Below are 22,659 nucleotides of genomic sequence, written 5' to 3'. Positions count from 1 at the left end.
CCGGGCCCGCGCAGGCGCAGCCGCTGCCGCTGCGGGCGGTGCTGCTCCGGAGCCTCCCGGAGCGGCGGCCCGGCCATGGGGGACGTGAAGAACTACCTGTACGCCTGGTGCGGCAGGAGGAGGCTTATGCCCGCCTACGAGATCCGCGCCGCCGGCGGCCGCGGCCGACAGACCTTCCTGTGCGAGGTGCGGGCCTGCCCCGCCGGGGGCGGCACACAGGGGCTGTGCGGGGGCCCTGAGGGGGGTCTGTGCTCCTTGAGGGGGGTCTGTGTTCCGTGACGGGCAGCTGGGAGCTCCGAGCGAGTCTGGGGTCCCGCCGAGGGTCTGCGGGGCCCCGCCGGGGCTCTGGGGTCCGTGCCTGTGTCCTGGCGGTGTTGCCGGCGGGTTTGGGTGCCGGGCCGGAGGTCTGAGCTCTGCTAGAGGGAGCCTGGGGCCGTGCCGGGTCTGCACTCGCTGCCGGGAGGGCCCTGGAGCTGTGCCGGGGGTCTGGGGATGTTGCCAGTGGACGGGTGACAGGGGGCCCTGCCCTGGGGGTCTGAGGGCCCTGCCCGGGGGGTCTGAGGGCCCTGCCCGGGGGGTCTGAGGGCCCTGCCGGGGGTCTGAGGGCCCTGCCCCGGGGTCTGGGGGCTCTGCCAAGGTTTTCAGGGGTCCCGTCGTGCCCGGCCCGGGGGGGTTCGCTGGGAGCCGAAGTCTCAGGGGGGGCCCACAGCCCCGGCCGTGTGTGAGGGGAGGCGCAGGAGAGAAGCAGCCGAAGGATGCTGCCACATCGAAGAGAAATTGGTCTTCTTAGGGGTGGTGAGTGTGTGCGGTCCGTTTTGCAGTTCAAAGAGCTGTCTGTCACCTTTGCTGAGAGCTTTGGCCTGCGGTTGAACTTGAGATGGAACGTATCAGAGCATTCCTGCTGGAGTGGCTCCTAGGCCAGGCTGTAACAGCGCTCTGCTCCTGGCTCTGGACACGGGGGATGTGGGAGCTGTGAGTTCAGGTTGGCTCTCAGGAGAAGCTGGCACTGGGTGTGCAGGATGGGTCAGTCTGTGAGCAGGGCTGGGGATTTGCACTAAACACCTTGAATGTGTCGTTTTACCCTTCCTTCTCGTTTATCTTCCATGTCAGTAACAAAACTGAGAAGCACAGTGATATTAAAACAGTTTTCAGGGTGTTATAACAGACTGAGCGTTACTCAGGTGGAGTGGTTTATGCACAGTTAGATTAATAGAATCTCAGGATGGTGTGGGTGGGAAGGGACCTTAAAGATCATCCAGTCCCACCCCCTGCCCTGGGCAGGGACACATTCCACCAGCCCAGGTTGCTCCAAGACCCGTCCAACCTGGCCTTGGACACTCCCAGGGATCCAGGGGCAGCCACAGCTTCTCTGGGCATCCTGTCCTGGGGCCTCCCCACCCTCACAGGGAAGAATTTCTTCTCAAATATCCCATCTAAACCTACTCACTGTCAGTTTAAATCTGCTTCCTTTTGTTCTGTCACTCCATGCTCTTGTAAAAACTAATATATATAAACTAATATATAGTATATTATACAATATATGGGGTTTGTATGTTGATGCCCTATGAGCATCCATGGAAACCTAACAGGTGAAAGGATGAGTCTCAGTAAAACATTCTCTGTTGCTGATTTTCACAGCCTGGCTGTGAATCCAGTACAGTTACTGGTTGGTTGGAGGTGTCATTGTCCAGGACATAGAATTGCTGCTGTAAAGTAAAAAAAATCAGAAATTATTCACGTTTTTATCTGCAAGAATGTGGAGATAAGGCTGAGAGAACACTGGCTCACTCCTGTGCTTGTTGTCCGAGGGCTTGGGATTAAGGCTGAGGAAAGTGATCCTGGGCAGGGTTTGCTGATGTGTGTTCCAGGGTCCCTTCCTACACCCATTCTTCTTCTTCCACGAGGTTTTGGGAAGCACTGGTGCTCTGAGAACGGAGGTTTTCAGGATGTGGGAGTCCCTCTAGTGGGCACAAAGGATGCAGTCAAACCCTGCAGAAACACATGGCTGTACCTGGTGATCCGTAACACCACTCAGCGATATTTCTCCTGCCGTGTTTCTGAGCGAGCAGCCTCGGGTGTTTCAGCCAGGCCTGCTGGTTTTCCAGGCACTCTCACCCCGCCAGCTGTGGGTTGCTCCCTGCAGGTCCGAGTGGAAGGGTTCAACTACGTGGGCATGGGCAACTCCACCAACAAGAAGGACGCGCAGAGCAACGCTGCCCGAGACTTCATCAACTACCTGGTGCGGGTGAACGAGGTGAAGAAGGAGGAGGTCCCTGCCTTCGGGGTAAGCTGCTCTTCCTCCTTGCCAGAGCCTGACCTTTCCCTGCAGGGGGTTGCTCCCAGTTGTGCTTCACCCTGGAGTTCAGTCCCCCGTGCAAAATTACAGCAACAAAATAATAATCACAGATACCTCAAACCAGGCATTGAAAATCTGGCATCTTTTTAAACCATAAGTGCTTGCAGCCACAGCTCCTCAGGTGTGTGAGAGGATCTCTGCTTTTTGTGACCTTGTATGAACCATCAGCAGTGACTAGCACATAAAAGGCTGAGCTGAGGAGGAGGGTAACTCTGTCATTGCAACAATTTTAGAGAAAAAAAATAAAGTAAATAAAGCCTGAAGTTGTGTGTTATCTGTTGGGAAGGAAGAGACTGATTCAGTTTTCTCAGCCTTCTTGCCTCGTTAGCTGAACAGTACAACTTACCCTGTACCAGTGTGGTGAGGTTTTCCTTCCTTCCCTCCCCCAGCCAGCCCCAGGTGACGCCCCTGATGGAGCACAGGAAGCAGCTAGAGATGTCACTGGTTCCAGTTCAGCTCTGGGAGGGCCCCTTCCTCCACATTTGCTTTTAAAAAGTGAAGTAGGTAAGGCTGAAAACAGTAATTTGTGTGTATTTGGATGTATCTGAGTGGTGATTTTTCTCCTCGGTGCTCTGCAGACAGGGGACATAGTTTTGGGGCAGAGGTGTGAATGACTGTGAGATCTCCAGGAAATGCCTCTCCAGTGCTGAGAACCTGTTTGGGGGGGGGTATTTTATTTTTGTTTGTTTTTATCCCCCTGATAGGCAATGGCCCGGGTGCAGCACCTGGAAACTGTGGCAGTCACGGAGCTCAGTGGGATCGGGGGGCCAATTTGCAAGATTATTATTCAAGGAAAGAGGAGCAAGAAGGTCAGGAGGTAAGTCATGCTGTGGAATTCTCCTTTAGTTCTTAAATAGGTACCTGTTTCACCCCCTTTAATTTGTTCTTTGCATTTGTAATCAGGCTTGGAGTTTTCATTTTATATTTTGCTGTTGGTTGTAACTTAAAATGCAGATTTACTCGCTGACTTTTAACAAAGGCAATTTGCTCAAGCTGGAACAAAATAAATCACTCTGGATACTGTGAACATGTCCAAGTGTTTTATACTGACATTTTGTTGTGAAAATAAAGAATTACTGAGGATTCTTTGGCATTTTCTGTAATGCCTCCATTGTTTTATAGAATCTGGATGAGTTATTTGAAAGACTTGCTGTAAAAATGTTTGAAACTAGTAAATGATACTCTTCTTTTCCATGTTAGACCTCAGAGTCAGAAGTGGACTTAAGTGCTGACCTTCATGGGGGTTGGACCTTGGAAAATGCCAAGGCACGTCTGAACCAGTTTTTCCAAAAGGAGAAGATCCAGGAGGAATATAAATACACTGAAATGGGGCCTGATCACAACAGGTTTGGTAGTTTTAGTCACTGTCTGTGTAGAGGGTTTGGTGACAGTGGCTGTTCACACTTACTTTTAGTGCTCCACAGTGTTCTTTGCCAGGACCAACAACACCCCTCAATTTGCTTGTGTAGAAATGTGCTTTAAGGGCATTTAGTTTCTCTTTGTATTACAATTAACTTTTTTTGACAGTGGAATCTTCTGCTGGAAAAATTAGCTTGGCAGAATCTTCCTAAAGGAGTTTTGAGGCTTTCACTTGAGACCAGCTGCATATTACTCTAATTTGACTTCCAGCCCATTCCTTCAGAGAATTTGCATGTGTTTCCCCAAATGGAAATAACTCATGGCAGACTGTGCATCAAGAATTGATGGTTTTTATTACTTTACCCCTGGAAACACTCTCTACCAATCATCAAAACTTCAGGACATTGTATTTCTGGTGAAATACGGTGATGCTTTGTGGCCAGAAACAATGGCATTCTGCTGCTGCTGCTGCTGGATTCTCCTGGCTGGGGTTTGGGGTTGGGTTTTTTTGCATTGTATAAACTTGTGTTCTATGAGAGTTGGTGTTTTCAGAAAGACAAGAGAATTTTCTTATTACAGCCTTTCATCAGAGTCTCACTTGCAGTACTTCTGGTATTCTGTTGTTGAGTCTCCCAAGCATTTAGAATATCTTAAAATATTTGTGTCAGTGCAGAAAGCTGTAAATTCTCATTTAAAACCTGCCTTCCAGTCACTTCATTTCCATTTACATCTCTCAGGCAAGGCCATTTCTTTCCCTAAAACGTGAGTGACACAGAAAAGTTAAGTTTGTGCAGTGCTAGGAATTTCGAATAGGCTTAATTCCTGAGCATTTCTTTCCTCCTGCAGCTTAGGGAATTTTTGTGCAGCTCTTTTTGTTGCACCTTCTGCAGGTGCAGGCACCAACGCCCCTGTATTTTAGCATAGGTAGCCCGGAGCAGGACAAGGTGACTGCAGATGACAGTATGTTTCTCAGCCTGGCTATTTGATCTTCCAGAGGGCATTTCAGAGTTTCCTGTTTATCCAGGGAAGGTTGTGTGGGTTTCCCTGGATGGAATGGCAGAAGGGGGAATTCACAACCTGCTGTAACGTCTGATAAACAATCCTCATGTGTTCTAGGGCTTGTTAAGGGAGAGCAAACTGTTGGATTTAATCCTTTCAGGGTGTGTAACAGGAGAGGGATAGCTCCAGATGGTTTTGGAGTTTTGAGGATTGTTGTATAGTTTAGGTAGTTTTTTTTTTTAAGAAATACCACTTGCCATGCATCCTGCCAGTCTATTTTGGGGCTTTTTTGAGTAATGATCAGAGATATTAATTTTAAAAGAATTGTAACAGATCTGCCTCAGAGATTTGTGGTCAGGTAATCACATTCATGGTCTAAGAACTTAGTAATAACTGGGAAACCTGGATTCAGAAACTTTAATTATGACAGGAGGGGATGAGCTGTAAATCTAAACACGGCTCTCCTAAAAACACAGAGCGTGAACTCAACATTAAGGGCTGGGACGTGCCGGGATTCCATGGGAAGCGTGGGATGCCTTTGCCTCCTCCTGTTCCTGCTGGAGAGCGGCACAGCTGGGCTAGGGAAAATCACGTGGGACTCCGCTGCAAACTGATCTGTGGTGTTGCTGTTCTCCCCTCAGGTGGAGGAGAATGAGATTGAATGCTGACTGTAGGCCTGGCTGAGAAACATACTGTCATCGGTGTCTTAGGTGGCCGTTGTGTCCCTGAGAGCCAGTGGCCTTCCAGCCCTGAAGCCACTGTGCCTGCAGGTCAGTTCGCTGGTAGCACAGGAAGGAGCTCGAACCTGGAATTTAAACACTCACTTAACCTTTCTTACTGTTTGTTCGCAGCAGGGAGTGAAGCACACGGGTGTGCAAGGCCCTGCCTGCAGCTGGACAGGTGCCAAGGCCCGGTTTCCAAAGAGGGTCTGGGTCCAGTAGAGCCCATTTACACGGCTTGGGTCACGTTTGCCCGGATAAATCCTGTCTTACAGGAATTCGGCTTTAATTTTTCACATGGCGAACACGGGCTTAGGTCTGGGATTCTGAAAAACATGGATCTGGGTTCCATCCTCCTCTGCTGAAGATTATTTTTGCCTTTAAGCCTGAATTCTTCACTCAGAGGGTGGGCAGGCCCTGGCACAGGGTACCCAGAGAAGCTGTGGCTGCCCCCTGGATCCCTGGAAGTGTCCAAGGCCAGGTTGGACGGGACTTGGAGCAACCTGGGCTGGTGGAAGGTGTCCCTGCCCAGGGCAGGGGGTGGGACTGGATGATCTTTAAGGTCTCATCCCACCCAAACCATTCCATGATCCTATGATTCAGTGATCAGTTGACCTCTAAATGAACTGGTCCCATGCCTGCTAAGCAAACTGTGAGGTTTGCTGCTCACAGTTACCTTGAGGAACTTTATTACTCAAGTAACAAGCTACTTGGTAAATTAAAGTTCTGCTGTTCCCAGACCGTGGCAATGAGGGAATGGAATTCCATGCAAATTCAAGTGTTCTGTCTCCTCCTGTGCAGATAAGTTCAGTGGTCTGTGACTGAATGACCTGGTTTGGGTTTGGCTGTGCTCTGAGCTGGCCAAATGTGTGGCAAAAAGCAGAGTGGCTGTATCAGATGGTGCAGCTGAGCTGTTAAACACAGGCTGCTAGTGAGTTACTGGTGTTATACGAGCATCTGATCACTAGTGTGATCAGTGATTAGATCTAATCTAATAATCTTGTGATTAGATCGTCTGATCACTAATGTGGGATGCAGTGAATGGTTCAGTGGGATGCACGTTAATGTTACATTAACATCCTACCTGCTTTATAATCGCTGCCTTAAACTTGGACAGTTCAGAGCATATTTCCTAATACTGAGGCTTTAAATTTCAATGCTGAACGGTGGCATTTGCAGGATTCTTCTTATCAAATCTACTGGTTCTGTTGATGGCAGGTGTGTTACCAACCAAATGGGGGTTAAAGGGACTAAAAGCAGTAATATTTTACCTCGGTCACTGATGAGCTGACAGTTTCTGGCTGAGGACACGAGTGTCTTTGCCTAGAAATATTGGAAAGAGTGAATATGTTTGCAGTGTCAGCTATTGGTAATTGCACCTTTGTGTCGTTTCCCTTGCAGGAGCTTTGATGCAGAAATGACCATTTACGTGAAGCAGCTGGGCAGAAGTGAGTGTTCCTGTTTAGTTTGTAACTCACCAAGGGGTGGGTGTTGGCACAGAGGAATGCTTATGGGTGCAGACTTTATCACGGTTAGGTGCTGGAGCCACTTGCAGAGGTGAGGGATGCTCTGTGTGATGCTGCTGGGCGGTGTGGGATAATTGTACACACTGCAAACTTCACAGGACCTGTCAGTGAGTAACATCACCCAGCCAGGCTGAGGCAGCTGCTGGAGGGGGCTGCTGGGTTTTAGGTTGGAACCCTGGGTTCATCAAGATTTGAAACTTCCCCGTGTGCACAGAGAGTTTGTTTCAGAGCAGTGCCTGGTGTGGAGCCTGCGGGACTGACCGATCTGACCCCCGTGTGCCACAGGGATCTTCAGCCGCGAGCACGGCTCCAACAAGAAGCTGGCAGCTCAGTCCTGTGCCCTGTCCCTGGTCAGGCAGCTCTACCACCTGGGGGTCATCGAGCCTTACTCTGGCCAGACAAAGAAGAAAGGAGAGTCGGTGAGTTTGTGCCAAAAACACGAGTGAGTTACAGTCTGCTCTCAACTTACTGAGTTTGTTCCTTCAGTTTAGCAGCTGTTTCTGTTCTGGCCAGTGATTTGGATCAAAACTATAACTTCATGGGTAATGTGAATGGAGCAGTAACTAATTGTAAATGAAATACTATTTGTAACAAACGCTTTTTTCAGTGGAATATTTCTACAAGCTGAAATATTCCTGTTTATGCTCAGCTGTTTGGATTCATTCTCTGGCACATGAGCATTTGCTAACTTTCAAATCTATCTATATACACACACCCCCCAAATAATATGTATTATTTAGGTGTTCAGTAGCAACTTTGAGAATGCATTCCTCCACCATCAAACTCAAATATTTAAAAAGAATCTACAGGTTCTTATTTGATGACAAGTCACCAGAACATTCCAAGACTGTGAATTTTGAAGCAGTGATACTCCTCGGCCCTGTTTGATGGTTCAGCCACAGTTCTGGCTCCCAGTGTCTGTCTGTCTGCATACTGACGTGTAGTTTTTCCACATTTCCCAGCTGGAACCCTACGAGGTGTCACTGTCTCCTGACTTAGAAAATCAGCTGCAAAGGACCGTCCGGGAGCTGTCCCTGGAGATTGTGCCTTCGGTGAGTGTGTGGCTCAGGTACTCCATCCAGTGGGGAAACATCACACCTGCTCCTCTAACGCACTCGCCTGTCTTTGCCCTCTCTGCTTTTGGATTTCTAGCCTGAAGATCCCAGTAATCCAGTTCTGATCAGCGTTGGGAAGTTGGCCCACTTTGAGCCATCGCAGAGACAGAGTCACATGGGGGTTGTTCCCTGGTCACCTCCTCATTCCAACTGGAACCCTTGGACCGGCTGCAATATTGATGAGGGTCCTCTGGCAAATGTAAGATTAACTTAAAAAACTGATTTGTTGATTGTTTTCCCCGTGCTTCCAGAACTTTTAAATGCTTCTTTCCCCCCCCCCCCCCGGATTTAAAGTATAAGCTATTCCAAAGGAGGAAACAGTCCACTGATAAAATTTCTCCCTTTACTGACCTGGAGGCAGGGAATTCTTTGTGTTCACTCTGTGTTTCACTAGGTCCTGAGCAGCAGTGTCCCCCATTCTCTGTTTCACTTTTTACTTCCCATTGTGCAGCCCATACAAAGCTTATCATTGAAATTACAAGGTAAGATCATGGCTATGTCATTTATAATTCCTTAGCTTTTCTCTCCCATATTTCTATGCTAGGACTTTTTTTCTGGTTTGACTGGTATAACCTGGTAAGAAAAGACTCTAAGGGCAGGAACTCGAGTTTCCTACAACAGAGAGCCAGAGTGAACTGAGAGAACTTTCCTTCACTCGAGTTTTTTCCACCAATGGCATCAATTTGACACTGATCATTACGTATCAACTTGTAAAAAATATGGAGCTGACGTAGATTTGGGTGTTGTTGTTCTAAACACATGAGCAGGATGTGTGTGTGGACACTGCAAACTGAGCTGACTTCAAATCTCATCAGGATTTCTCTGTGCTAGTCATGGTGCTCTAACTTACTTGCAGCAGAAGCAATTTGCCCTTTGGTGACAAATCTGAATTTCCTTGCAGTTCTTGGGTAGTTGAAATACAGGAGGTGCCTGATGAATTTCTCTCTCTGTTCACTTTTCCCTTTTCAGCTACTGTTCTGTGGATGGTTCTGTGCTTACATTAGTTCAGTCCTTACATTAAAAACTCCTGTCTGAATGATCATCTCTTGGCTTCCTGCTGAGTAGAGTGTGTTTTTCAAACAGTTAAAATATTTAAATTTAAACAATTGTTCTTTTTCAGTGTTTTGGATCCTTCTGAAAAACTTTTTTGAGGCTGAATGTTTAATTTCAATATTGTGGAATGAATGACATGATCATTGGTGATTTCAGGGAGCTGTGTGGGAAATGATGATGTTTGGGATCATTATGTTGGAGTGGCTGATTTGATATTGAAGTCAGGATGTAGACAAGGAGTCAAAAAGCCTCCAAACAATGTGTTGTACTTACAGCTCACTCCAGAGCAAATAAGCATGGATCTGAAAAGTGATTTCCTGTACCGGCTGGAGCAGGATCACGAGTTACAGAGGGTAAGTGCTTCCTGTGACATGCTGTGCTTGCACCAGTCCCTTTTTCTTCCAGAAGGGGGTTGAACATAATGTCTACAAAGTGTGTAAGGCTGTGTTTCAGCAGAAATAACACAGCAGGTTTCAGAAGGGCTGGATGTTCCACTGGGATGGGTGTGGGGATGTGCTGTGCCGTGTCAGGAAAAAATCCAAGCTGTGATCTGTTCTTCCACAGCTTTTCCTTTGTAGAAGGGGAAAGTGTAGAAAAGTGAGACAGGGTACGGACGTGGAGCAGAACAGGTTGATTTTTGGAGATTTTGGAAATGTGCTGGATTTTTTTTTTTTTTTCCCCCAGATCCAAGAAGAGAGAGAGGCCTTACCCCTGAAGAATTTTGAGAGTGAAATTCTGGATGCCGTCCGTCACAACTCTGTTGTTGTCATCCGCGGGGCCACCGGTTGTGGCAAAACCACCCAAGTGCCCCAGTACATCCTGGACGAGCACATCAGAACCGGCCGGGCTGCTGAGTGCAACATCGTGGTGACACAGGTGGGGAGGTGTGCCCAGTGCACTCCTGGGGGGACATGAGAAATCACAGGCCAGTTAGGGGACAATCACACAATCACAGGGTGCTTTGGCTGGGAAGGGATCGTAAAGCTCATCTCGTTCCACCCCCTGCCATGGGCTGGGACGCCTCCCCCTATCCCAAGTTGCTCCAAGCCCCGTCCAGCCTGGCCTTGAATGATTGAAGGATGTGCTGAGGAACCTGGTTATTGTGGCAGGACATGGTTCATAAAGGTTTCTCCTCAGTAATGCAAGCAGGAGAAACCTCGGCACTATGTATGTCTTCATTTGGAGTCTTATTCTTTCATGAATCTTCAGTTCGGATAATCCGGCTTGCACCTTGCCCAGGCGAAAACTTTCCAGCAGACCGAGGGGAAAACATTTAGCCAATGCCAGCTGGTAGTTCCCAGACATCCTCATATCCCTGCTCCGTGATTTCACACGCAGAGTTAACCTTTCCCCCGCAGCCCCGGCGGATCAGCGCGGTGTCCGTGGCCGAGCGCGTGTCCTACGAGCGGGGAGAGGAGCCGGGGCAGAGCTGCGGCTACAGCGTGCGCTTCGAGTCCGTGCTGCCCCGGCCCCACGCCAGCATCCTCTTCTGCACCGTGGGTCTGTACTGCTGGGTCACCTCTGCAGCTCGTTCCCTGGGCATTAGCAGCAGAAGTGGGGGTGTGGTTCGGTTAAAGCTTGCAGGAACTCCATTTGAGGGATTGAAAAGGGTTTTTTTGAGGGGTAGAAGTTTGCTGATGTGCTGTTTGCAAAGAAAGATTAAAGCTGTAGTCCAGAGGTCTGGTAATACGGGTCTGGTAGCACACAGAAATAATCCTGTGAAGAAATAAAATTGCCATATGATTGTCCCTAAAAGCCAGAAGGGGAGGCAGCGTTGGGTGGGAAGAATGAAAGGCTCTTTCGGGTGGTAATGCTTCGTGCCCTCGCTGTCACTGGTGCAGATGAAGGCCTGGCAGTTAGAGATGGACTGGGGAAAGGGGCTGGGCAGCCTGCACACTTCGTGGTTTTTAACCCAGGGGCTGAGAGGGGGAAGATTGATCTGTTACAGGGACATTTACCTGCTGTGTGTTTTTCAGGTGTTCTTCTGAGGAAGGTGGAGACTGGGATCCGTGGCATTAGCCACGTCATCGTTGATGAGATCCACGAGAGAGACATTAATGTGAGTGAGCTGGTGACTGCAGTCCCGATCCCTCTGCTTCTGTCCAACTCCTGGATGTGTCTGTGTGGAGCAGCCAACGTGTCAGAGCAAACTGTGTCTTGCTAAGGGACATACCCCTCAGTTTTCCATCCTCAATCATGTTTTTAGCAGCTCTTTAATTACCCCTTACCTGATTAGCAGAGCAAGGACTTGTGCTTCCTTGCTGTCCTCTTTTTTCCTGTCAGCATCTCCCATGTCCTGGTCCCCTCTGGAGAACAGAACACCCCAGCACAAGCACATCTTGTCCAAGTGGGGGAGCACAGTGAATGGTATTGTTCCTCTGGAGTGCTGTTCCTGCTGACAGGGTGGTATTCCTGGGGATATTTACAGGCCCTGCAGTAGAATTAGGGCAGGGATTGAGTGTCATTTAAGGAATGGGAAACATTTTCTGCCCCCTTGATGATCCTGTATCGTTTTCAGCCTTGCCACACCAGGAGAGAGAGAAACCACAAAGTTCTGACAGGATATTTAAGCTTGTTTGGACAGAATTTGGGGTCTCATTTGGATTCAGTTGCAACACACGTTTTTCTCTTCATGAATTAATTTTATGTTAATGATTTAAAACACAAGTTTGGAAATTTTGACCGAGGTGGGAATTATACCTGTGGAACTAAGGGCCTGCCTAACTACATGGCAAAACTAAAGAAATGTCATATTTAAACAGAACTATAAACTTCACAAACACCTGCACCGAGTCATTCTTATTTATTTTATGAACTGTGGCCACTTTATATGTAAACCAAGTTTTTAAAAGACCTGAGGTTATAATGTATTGTTGGGAAGGAAGCAGACTACTTTTAGAGAAAAGAATAATCCTAAAAACTGGAAATCCTAAAACTGGAAGTCCTAAAATTCACTTACCCCATGAATTGTAATAATTTCAGAATAAGGCACTGACAGATGTTTCTGGTTACAGAATGTTTTTTATGCTACTTGTTAACCTCTCTTGTGCAGTAAAACCCCTGCTCAGTAAATATGTATGTCTTTGTAGTTCCTTCTGGTCTCTTGGGAAGATGTTGCTTTTCACGGGTAGCAAGTGAATGATTCTTTTATTCTCCCTGTGTGCAGACTGACTTCCTTTTGGTGGTGCTGAGGGACGTCATCCAGGCCTACCCTGAGATCAGGGTGGTCCTCATGTCTGCCACCATTGACACCAGTATGTTCTGTGAGTACTTCTTCAACTGCCCCATCATCGAGGTCTACGGCAGAACCTTTCCTGTCCAAGGTAAACCATCGCTTGCACCTCCAGCAACTGCTTGGCTTCTTATTTTGTTCACGCTCTGAAACCTCCCAGTTACATCGGGAGACTCTGGGGAGATGATGAGAAGAACTCTTGCACAGGTTTCTGTCAGTCAGTGCTGATCACCTGTCTGTCCTTGCAGATTACTTTCTGGAAGATTGTATTCAGATGACTCAGTTTGTTCCTCCACCAAAGGAGAAGAAGAAGAAAGAAAAGGACGAAGAAAGTGGTGAAGATGATGACGTAGGTTTGACCTTTTTCCATATGAAAAATTGAACAAGTGCCACTTTTAGGGCTCTAACTCAGGTGTAATTCCTTTGGCACTGTTGAACTAAAGCACTTGTAGCAGCTTTCCTATAATACCTGAGATTGCTGTTAACTTCAGCAGTACAACTCAGTTTGCCCATTGCCCTTCTAAACTGAAGAATTTCTTTCTCAGTGAAGCCAAAGTTCTTGTGTTTGCCAATCTACTCCTCTTTAAAGCTAGAACTGAAATGCTTTGGGAAATGAAAAGATTGGTGCCCTTGGAAGAAAAAACAGGGAAGCATGAGCTTGGTGATGTCTTTCCAGGGTGAAAATTTAGATTCTCTCCCTTCTTCGCTTGCAGTTGATATTGTCAATACTCACACACATTGTCCAGAACCTGTCACTTCTGTAGCTTTTAATTTGTTGGTTTGAAACTTCTGTTTAGGCCAGTCATTTGAAATTTTTAAAAGATGGCTGGTTTTTCTTGAGAGGCAACTACCTACCTATCTCATTTTCCTGTTTGCCTGGTCAGCCAGTCTCTACAGTTTGAGTAAATTAATTTACATGATTTTTTTTTTCTTTGTAGGCCAACTGCAACCTTATTTGCAGTGATGAATATGGCCCAGAAACAAAGCACTCCATGGCTCAGCTGAACGAGAGAGAAACCTCTTTTGAGCTCATTGAGGCCCTGCTGATTTACATCAAGACCCTGAATGTCCCAGGAGCCGTCCTGGTTTTCTTGCCTGGCTGGAACTTGATCTACACGATGCAGAAGCATCTAGAAATGAACCCCCGCTTCGGTACGAGCAGCTCTTTCCTGATATCTCATCCTTTCCCAAGAAACTCTGGGCTGGGGGAGGATGGGAGTGGGATGAGAGGCTCAGGGAGCTAATCTGTTGTGGAAGTGAATGAGCAGAAGTTTTTATATTGTGCAAGGAAGGAATGAGAGTCACCCAGTGGTAGTCACCAGCCTTCTTGTGTTCCTGTTGCAGGAGGCCACCAGTACAGGATTTTACCTCTGCATTCCCAAATTCCTCTGGAAGAGCAGCGCCGAGTGTTTGATCCCGTGCCTCCCGGAGTCACCAAAGTAAGGGAGCCTCCTCTGTGTGCAGCTCTGTTGGGCTTTTGGGGAATGTGTTGCTGACTTGTTTCATGTAAGTTCTGTAGCTGATCCTGCTGTCCATCCTCAGCTGTTCCAGACCAGTAATGCCACTTTGCAATTCCTGGTTTTTCCCAGGTTATTTTATCCACCAGCATTGCCGAGACCAGCATCACCATCAACGACGTGGTCTTCGTTATCGACTCCTGCAAGTGAGTTCCTGAAGCAGCTTTTTGTTCTGTGAATCCCACCCTTGGGAATGCAGAAGGAGCACACAGAAGGGCCTTGTGTTCCCAGAGCTGAGCTGGGGGGCTCCAGCTCAGGACAAATGAGCATTGTCTCGGGCCGGTCAGTGCAGTGACACACCCCGCTGGCATCTCATGGGCCATTCATGGGAGGTGTCAAGGGGTCTCCACGCCAGTTGGATGGATGCCACCTGCCAAACGAGAGTTACAAACCCTCAGTGTCTGCCTGATGGAAGAGAGGAAGATTTTTGTGGTCTCCTCCAGATCCTGCCTCGCTGGGCACGTTCTCTGAGCGATGTGCACCCAGGGAGCTCATGAATTTAGGATAATGTTAAGCTTTTGAGATAGTTTTGAGAACATCATTCTGTGTATGGCGTGGGGCACTGCTTTCTAGAGTGATGCTTTAGCTGCCAGGTCCATGCCTAACTAGCCAAGGCTCAGCTACTCAGACAGGGTGGCAGCGGTAAGATAACTGATTTGGCAGGACATTATGTGAAGAACTACTGATCTCAAGTGGGTTTTTTTGTTTTGTTTTTTTTTTTCCCCCTGGAACAGGCAAAAAGTGAAGCTGTTCACGGCTCACAACAACATGACCAACTATGCCACGGTCTGGGCCTCGAAAACCAACCTGGAGCAGCGCAAGGGCAGGGCCGGGCGCGTGCGGGCCGGGTTCTGCTTCCACCTGTGCAGCAGAGCTCGCTTTGAGAGGTGAGGCCTTGCCCTGCAGGGACAAAACACCCCCAGGCTGCTGGGGGCTGCTCTGCTCGGGCTGGGGAAATCACTGCAGAAGGCACAGGGAGGAGATGTGTGGTGTGAGCTCTCACAAAGAAATATCGCCGTTCTTTGGCTAAAAAAACGCACCTGTGTCAAGGTGCTGTCACCCGTAGTGCCAGGGGGATAAGGAGCTGATGGTTTTAGTATTAAGAGAGTCACTGCAACCTACACAATCTCTCAGGGGGAAAATAATACTGCTTGGGAATTGAGGCAAGGCAGAAAAGAGCTTTTTACTTTGCCTGCAAACACTGGGGGCACTTGGCATCTCCAAATAACAGGCGATTCTGTCATGAAAGTGGCAAAAAGCAGGGAAAGCAGATACTGCTTTTCTCTGCATCCCCTTCCATGACCAGGAAGCCCCTTCATGCTGCTCTAGCACCTTCCCTGCAGCTGCAACCTCTGATCCCTTCTCTCTGCCAAGCTGTTTCTCCATCAGCAGAGCCGTGGAAATCTCTTTGCTGGTTGGAAAAGTCTACACAGCTGTTACACTCTGTGTTTGATCTCCCTCGTGAAAGTTCCAGTGCCCCTTTCTCTGGCTCTTAGAGCATAACTGTTTTGATGTTTCAGCTTTTTGTAACCTCTGAAAGCATCAGTTGATCAAAAGCTCTCCTTGAATTGCTCCAGTTTATTTAGATCTGCTGTCGAGTACAGTGGAGTGATTTTAATTAACAGTTTTTGACAGTGAACTGGTTTTGGGCTACTGGAGTAATCATGGGATTTCATGATTTTAAAGTTACCTTCCTAGAAAAAATCCAAACCCCAAATATACTAGTTCTGTGGTGCCTAGGAAAGGGTTTGGGGACTTGTGAAGGTAATCTTTTGAGAGATACCATCTTACATCTGGTGCCAGCTGAACCTGGATATCTGTTCGAGGTGTTTGAAACCCTTTCTAGGTTTGAAACCCTTTCAGCCTGTTGCTGAGTGCAGTCATTCCCTGCAGACTTCATATTTCAACCAGCAAGCTGAAGGGGATCACAAAGGATCACTGTGCTCTGTGTGTTTCCATGGGGTCTTTTTCCTACCAAAAAAAAACAAAAAACACCACCTTTGGAAGACATCCAGCAGAAACACTTACTGATTTTAGTGATCAGAGAGGTGTGTGGCAGGAGGAGTGGGTGGTTTGGAGTTGAAGGGACAGGTAGAGAAGGGCTGCAAGGAGGTTGTCCCTCAGGAGTGGAGGAGGAGGAGGAGGAGGAGATGATGGTAAGGGAGGTATGGGCTGGACACAGTGCTGGGAATGGGGCTCCATGCTGGGAATGGGGCTCTGTGTGGTCAGCTCGTGGTAGAAGCCACATCAAGCAGTGGGAATGTGAGGGCTGCACCCTGCGTGAATTCCCAGTGCAGGTGTAGCCAAGGGAGAAAGGAGGAGCATGGAATTTCCTGGAAGAAGAGCCCAGGCTGCAGGAGGAGGCTCCGCGGGGGGCAGCGTTTTCCTTGGAGGGCAGTCAATTTGTGCTGGTGCAATGACCCCTTGTGGCAATCAAATGACCCCTGTGTTTTGTTCTCTTTGTTCTCTTCTCCCCTTCCCCACCTCCACAGGCTTCAGACTCACATGACGCCCGAAATGTTCCGGACGCCGCTGCACGAGATCGCCCTGAGCATCAAACTGCTGCGGCTGGGCGGGATCGGGCAGTTCCTGGCCAAGGCCATCGAGCCGCCGCCCCTGGACGCGGTGATCGAGGCGGAGCGAACGCTCAGAGGTACCCACGGTGTCCCTGGGGCTGATTTTCCACCGGCCAGGGCTGCTCCTCCCCCCGGCGGGCTGTGAGAGCAGCACACGCTGTGTGGAACACAGCGTGTGCTGCTCTCACAGCCCGCCGGGGAGAGGAGCAGCCCTGGTGGCTTGTGCGGCTGAAGAAGTAACTTGGAATTCCCAAGGCAAATGTTTTCAGCTCTTAACACTCAAGGAGCTGTTTCTGCAGGTGCTTCCCTGTGATTTTTTTTTGTCAGTGCAGGTACACTGCTAGTACATTCTCAGGAAGGTCAGGCATGTTATTTTTCAAAGTGGCTAAGGAGTCCTTTATGTGTTTCCTCTCCTGTTTAATTGCTGAGGCTACAAAGCTTTTTTTTTTCTTTTTTTTTTTTTTTTTTAATGTAAAAAAAACTCCTGGCGGCTTTGAGGATGATAATTTTTAGGTAATGGAAGGAGGGAAAGGCAGGTGAAGCCTCATAGAAGAGAGGGTTTGTGGTGGCCTCTTTTTGAGGAAGATCTGGCAGCAGCAGCAAAGACTCCCCAGTCGGCTGTGATTACATCAAATACGGGGACTTGAAGAAAGTTTAGCGATGTAGTGGTGGTTGTACAGAAACAAACTAAAAAAGGAATGGAAAAACACATATGTGAATGTTTTAACTGGGGAGGAGGTAGTAAAACATCTGTAAAGCTGAAGTAAAGTCTGTCTGACCTCAGAGCGTTTTTGAAAATCAGGCTGGCAATATTGTAAACGACATTAAACTTGAGTGCAGGTGGGGTTCCATTTAAACACACTCCCAGAAACTCTGAATTTCTTATCCAAGGCTTTCTGGGATTAGCTGACCCCCTTTGATAACAAGGGATCTTGTTTCAGAGCTGGATGCCCTGGATTCCAACGATGAGTTGACACCTCTGGGAAGAATCCTGGCCAAGCTTCCCATTGAGCCTCGTCTGGGCAAGATGATGATCCTGGGCTGTATTTTTTAGTAAGTTGAGAACTCACCTCAGTGGTCTTGGTCTTGTTTTCTGAGTTCCTGAGCCTCTTGGCATGCACTGTACGAGAGAAAAAACCAAGATATCCAGATGAGCAGTAAGTGCTGCAGTTGGGGAGAGCAGACTGAATACTCATGGGAGTGGAGGAGAATTAACTCCTAGTGCAGGGAATGAAGTAGTCATAGAACTGAGAGCTCACTGCAACAGATCAGAGGAGCCTGAATTTATGAATGAAGAGTGGGACTGGAAACACTTAAGTATAAAACAGTGAGCTAGAGGTGGGGAGACGTGGGATTTGACATTGGGGTAAGGATTAAAATGAATCCCCGGGTTTTGCTTTGTCACTGTGACGGCTGTAGGGTCCTTTTCACCAGAAGAAGGTGGTGTGTGGATGGGGAGGAGGGGAGAGAGACCTGATTTAACATCCACTTCCAGAGCAGTGTTTCAGGGAAGAACTGTGGTAGATGAGGGCCAGGTCACTAAGGTGTGCAGCAGAGAAGCTGCACTGCCCCCAGCAGCCTGCAGCAGGTGCTGGCAGCAGGAGCTGAGCGACCCTGATCCCTTGTGTGGCTCCTTTCAGCGTGGGAGATGCTGTTTGTACCATCTCTGCAGCCACCTGCTTCCCTGAGCCCTTCATCAGCGAGGGCAAACGCCTGGGCTACGTCCACAGGAACTTTGCTGGCACCAGGCACTCGGACCACGTGGCTCTGCTCTCTGTCTTCCAGGCCTGGGACGATGCCAGGTGCGTTGTGTGGCACAGCAGCTGAGGGGCACTCGTGGGTAACACAGTGGGAGCTTCCCCCTCCCTTCACCACACCCCCAATTCCCTCTCTTTTTTCCTTTTCAGGATGGGTGGCGAAGAAGCAGAGAAGAGGTTTTGTGAGCACAAGAGACTCAGCATGGCCACCCTGAGAATGACTTGGGAAGCAAAAGTCCAGCTGAAAGAAATACTCATTAGTTCTGGCTTCCCTGAAGGTGATTCTGCTCGGACACAGTAATGAATCATTGCATTTTTCATTCTGAGGTGATAAATAAATAAATAAGCAGGATGGTCTGTGCTGAGCACACAAGCACTGAGGGTTTGGTGGGTTTGCCATAACGCTGCTCTGCTCTTAGAGGGAGTTTCAGTGCTGGCTCCTGAACCAGAGAAGCTGTGGGGGCTGTGGTGCAGCACAGGTTGGTTTTGGAGGCTGAGCTCAGGGCTGCAGGGTTGAAGATCTAGTAAGCAGCTGTCCTTGCAGTGTTACCTCCCTGGTTTTCTTTCTGCTTCCCTTTTGCATCTCCAAAACGTGCTGTGTTGTACTTCCCCCCTCCTTTCCTTCAGCCTGAGCAGGGAGTCTGTGTGATCTGCACAGTGCTGTGTTCCCTGTGACTCCTGCTGCAGCAGAGTGCCAAATTATTCCATTTTCTAGGAAAAAACAGAATTCTTAAACTTGACCAGGTTCTGAATTTGCCAAGTGTTGCTGAGGAGCTCAGTGATTTAAGTGGTTTGTCTGGCTGGATTTAGTAGATGTTTATCTCCCCTTCTTTTCCTTTTTATTTTCTTTTTCTTTAAATTCCTTTAATTTTTTTTCTCCTCACGCTGCTAGGATCACTGCTGCATTTATCCTTAACTTTCTTTCTGGGCAAGATGACCTGAAAACAAGCTCCCAGAGACTCTGGGGAGGTTTGTAACAAATAAACTAATCAAAGCATCCGTTCTGGCCTCCCCCCCAAAGTTCTGTCTCCAGAACAAATGACAGTAAACACACTGTGGTGCAGCACATTCTAGGCAACCCCCTCTCTCCTTGTTTATGAAGAGTTTGGGAGAGAAAAACACCTCCTTGGTGGTGGTATTTTTCAGCTTTTTGCTCTCCAATAAGGAATTAAAAATTGAGTGTAGAGCTGAAATGCTGTGAGTGCAGAGGTCACTGGGGAGCAGATGCACCTCTACCAGTGGACTGAATCAGAAAATGAGTTAGTCCAGGATCCTAAACCACTCTGCTCTGATCCAGGACCCTAAACAACCCTGCTGTGCTCTCCTCTATGCCCCGTGGATTTGAGCCACTCCTCTGTTCTCTGCCAACAGAGTGTCTGATGACTCAGCCGTTCAACAACACCGGCCCAGATAATAACCTGGACGTTGTCATCTCCCTGCTGGCCTTTGGGGTCTACCCCAACGTCTGCTACCACAAGGAGAAGAGGAAAATTCTTACCACTGAGGGGCACAACGCTCTCATCCACAAATCATCTGTCAACTGCCCTTTCAGCAGCCAGGACATCAAGTACCCCTCGCCCTTCTTCGTTTTCGGGGAAAAGGTAAAGCCTTTGGGTTTGTTCTTCATCACGTGCTGCCAGACTGTTCCAGAGGCTCTGCTTGGGAAAGAAGCCACAAGGATAAAACCTGACTGTGCAATATTTAGCTTGTTTTTTGGGGAGGGGCCGTTTGTTGGTTGGTTTTCTTTCCAGCAAGTGAACTTCTCGTGGTCCTGGTGTCGCTCAGCCTCCCAGGAGCTTCCACTCAACCACATCCAGCAGGAAGTTCCTGTGAGTTTTGTGACAACAGCCAGATCACAGAGGGGGATCTAAACCATTACCTTCTTTTCAGAGTTTGTTTTGGGAGCTCTTCCGTGCTCATCAGGCACCAGAGAATTTGTACCCTTATCACTTGTGCTGCTTACGGATCCAGGGAGAAAACAGGGACATGGAATGTGGCAGGGGGTTGCTCACCTGTGTGTGTGGGAGCAAACAAAGGCAGTGCTTTTGTGTTTGGCAATAGATGGAGTTTTGAACCATCCTCCGTCTCACCTGGAACTTCAGGGCTCTGCACGGGCCATTCCCTTGCCACAGTTTTTATTCTGGAAGTTTCTCTCTCCTGAGTGTGTGTGGTGACTTCCAGGCAGGAGCAGATCTTCTCCCTGAGGACAGACGAGTACAGCAGATCCTGCTGTGCGAAAGGAGGAGGGAGAGAGGAGCTGGCAGGGTGGGAGGCTGGAATACAAACTGCTGCTCTTCTGTTCCTCTCTAAAGTGAGGGGCAGGAGCTGGGCAGTCAGGGCTGTTACCTCTGGCTCAGAGAGATCCAAGTGCAAGTTCAAGCTTAGGGTCTGGTTTCTGGGAGGTGAGAAGGCAGGCTGGCACACCTGCATGAGCTGGACTCCACTGAAGCAGCTTTTCCTCACAGCCCCAGCAGTGCAAAAGGTGGGGAAATAATTCAGCCGTGCCTTGGTCGTTTTGAGGCTGGCAAAGCATGGATGGCTCTTGCAAAACCGCAGCTGCACAACTGCAGACACAGAAAAGGGGTGTTTTTAAATAGCTCTTGGGTTTTGGGGGGTTTTTGTACACCAGCCAGTACAGAAGCCCTCTAAACATCAGCCTGGCATTAAATTTTGTTTGTGCATGTGTTCTTGTCATCTCCTAACATTATACCTATGTTTTTTGGTGTGTTTGGATAGTTTTTTTTACAAAACTCTCCAGTTTCAGCGTCCAGAGGAAGGTAAGGATCTGTTTTCCATTCCAAGAGTTGTTTTCCTCTCTCACCTGCAGATTCGAACCCGAGCCATCTCTGCCAAAACCATGACCTTGGTGAGCCCCCTGCAGCTGCTCCTCTTTGCCTCCAAGAAAGTCCTGTCAGATGGGGAGCTCGTTCTGGTGGATGACTGGTAGGGACCTCCTTGGTGCTCAGAATCGTGGAATGGTTTGGGAAAGGAAGGGACCTTAAAGCCCATCCAGTTCCAAGCCCTCTGACAGGGGGAGTGTCAGTTCTGTGGCCACAAATGTCCCTAGAACAGGGACCCCAGAGCAGGCCCTGCACCACAGGTGTGTTGGGAAGGCATCACCTTTGTTTCCTGTGAGGAAGGGAGGGGTTTATTGGAGCTCTGGTCCATGCAGATTATGTGCTTCAGCTTGAAAACAGGACACCAGGCAGTTTCCAAAAAAAACCTGCTGGTTTTTCCCCTTTAACAGGAAGGTGAATAAGAGGTACTGTGAGTTTGGGGCCTCCACTTCAGACATAGGCTGAGGAATCCTTGTTTTCAAGCCTTGGAAACAGCTTGAGGAGAGCAATGATTGCTTCTGGCAGTGTAAATTTTATGGCCATGACCAAATGCCATCTGAGTGCCTTTTTATTTTTTTCCCCCTAACGGAGGCAAACAAATGCTTAAGCTTAATTCAGTAGCATCTTTGAGGGTGGCCTGGAGCTTTCAAAATCTTGGAGCCTCATGTTGTTAGTTCACTTTATATTTTTGTATCTTTCTGTTTTGATGCAAGAGGTTACATATTGGTATTATCTGAATATAGAACGACAGGATCCCAGAATGATTTGGGTTGGAAGGGACTTTGAAGCTCATCTCAGGTGGACACCTTCCACCAGCCCAGGTTGCTCCAAGCCCCGTCCAACCTGGCCTTGGACACTTCCAGGGATCCAGGGGCAGCCACAGCTTCTCTGGGCAACCTGTGCCAGGGCCTTTCCAGCCTCCCAGGGAAGGATTCCTTCCAATATCCCATCTCACCCTGCCCTCTGGCAGTTCCACCTCATCCTGTCTGCCCATATAAAAAGTCCCTCTCCCTCCTTTTTATAAGCCCCACTTAGGCACTGGAAGGGGCTCTGAGTTCTCCCCGGAGCCTGAGAAACTCCAGCTCTCCCAGCCTGTTCCCAGAGAGAGGGGCTCCAGCCCCTGGAGCATCTCCATGGCCCTTTGTTGTAATTCAAGGGCAGATTTCTACAGAATAGCTGTGTTTTAGCAATGTCAAACTTCAGGGATTTTTCAAATATGGCCCTTCACTGGGGCCAGTCTGCCCCAGGTTAGAACTTAAGGGATGAGCCCGTGTGTTTGTGCGGGGCAGCCGGGGCGGCTCTGACGCGCTTTGTGCCGCAGGATCAAGCTGCGGATGCGGCACTCAGCGGCCGCCTGCATCACCGCCCTGCGCGCCGCCGTGGAGGGGCTGGTGGTGGAGGTGAGCAAAGACCCCGGCATCGTCCGGCACCTGGAGCCGGCACACGAGCGGATGCTGACGGCGATCCGGCAGCTGTCCCGGCCCGCGGCCGCGGGCATGGCCCTCCTGCCCACCAACACGAGGTGAGCGCGGTGGCTCCTGCCAGCCTGGGGGGGACAGAGCGCTGCCTGTAAGATGCTCATCTTGGCAATCCCCGCAGCCTGTGGGGAGCTT

General features: G+C 48.9%; 1 protein-coding gene across 1 annotated transcript; it reads left to right on the top strand.

Annotated features, from left to right (window-relative positions):
* The first annotated feature begins 52 nt into the window (after positions 1-52).
* DHX9 (DExH-box helicase 9) lies at positions 53-22,572 on the top strand. The gene is made up of 26 exons (XM_027892887.1): positions 53-186; positions 2,144-2,284; positions 2,746-2,860; positions 3,061-3,173; positions 3,557-3,702; positions 6,835-6,881; positions 7,245-7,378; positions 7,922-8,011; positions 8,112-8,273; positions 9,403-9,480; positions 9,812-10,003; positions 10,486-10,627; positions 11,104-11,186; positions 12,294-12,450; positions 12,608-12,708; positions 13,298-13,511; positions 13,704-13,798; positions 13,949-14,022; positions 14,611-14,763; positions 16,369-16,529; positions 17,394-17,505; positions 18,093-18,254; positions 18,360-18,487; positions 19,581-19,810; positions 21,037-21,152; positions 22,368-22,572. Exons 1-26 carry the CDS (start codon positions 76-78, stop codon positions 22,570-22,572), a joined length of 3,462 nt encoding a protein of 1,153 aa, XP_027748688.1. The 5' UTR covers positions 53-75.
* Positions 22,573-22,659: the final 87 nt, after the last annotated feature.

Source organism: Empidonax traillii, unplaced genomic scaffold, assembly GCF_003031625.1.
Source record: "Empidonax traillii isolate 1590-97213 ecotype Southwest subspecies unplaced genomic scaffold, ASM303162v1 scaffold372:size565953, whole genome shotgun sequence".
Classification (NCBI taxonomy): Eukaryota; Metazoa; Chordata; class Aves; order Passeriformes; family Tyrannidae; genus Empidonax; species Empidonax traillii.
This window is presented reverse-complemented; position numbering and strand designations above follow the sequence as displayed.

What these genes read in the sequence shown, in the direction of transcription:
- DHX9 (XM_027892887.1), top strand. Translation starts at nt 76, where the DNA reads ATGGGGGACGTGAAGAACTACCTGTACGCCTGGTGCGGCAGGAGGAGG. An exon ending in GCAACATCGTGGTGACACAG is followed by an intron (nt 10,004 to 10,485) that starts GTGGGGAGGTGT and finishes TTTCCCCCGCAG; the next exon opens with CCCCGGCGGATCAGCGCGGT. An exon ending in AAAGTGGTGAAGATGATGAC is followed by an intron (nt 12,709 to 13,297) that starts GTAGGTTTGACC and finishes TTTTCTTTGTAG; the next exon opens with GCCAACTGCAACCTTATTTG.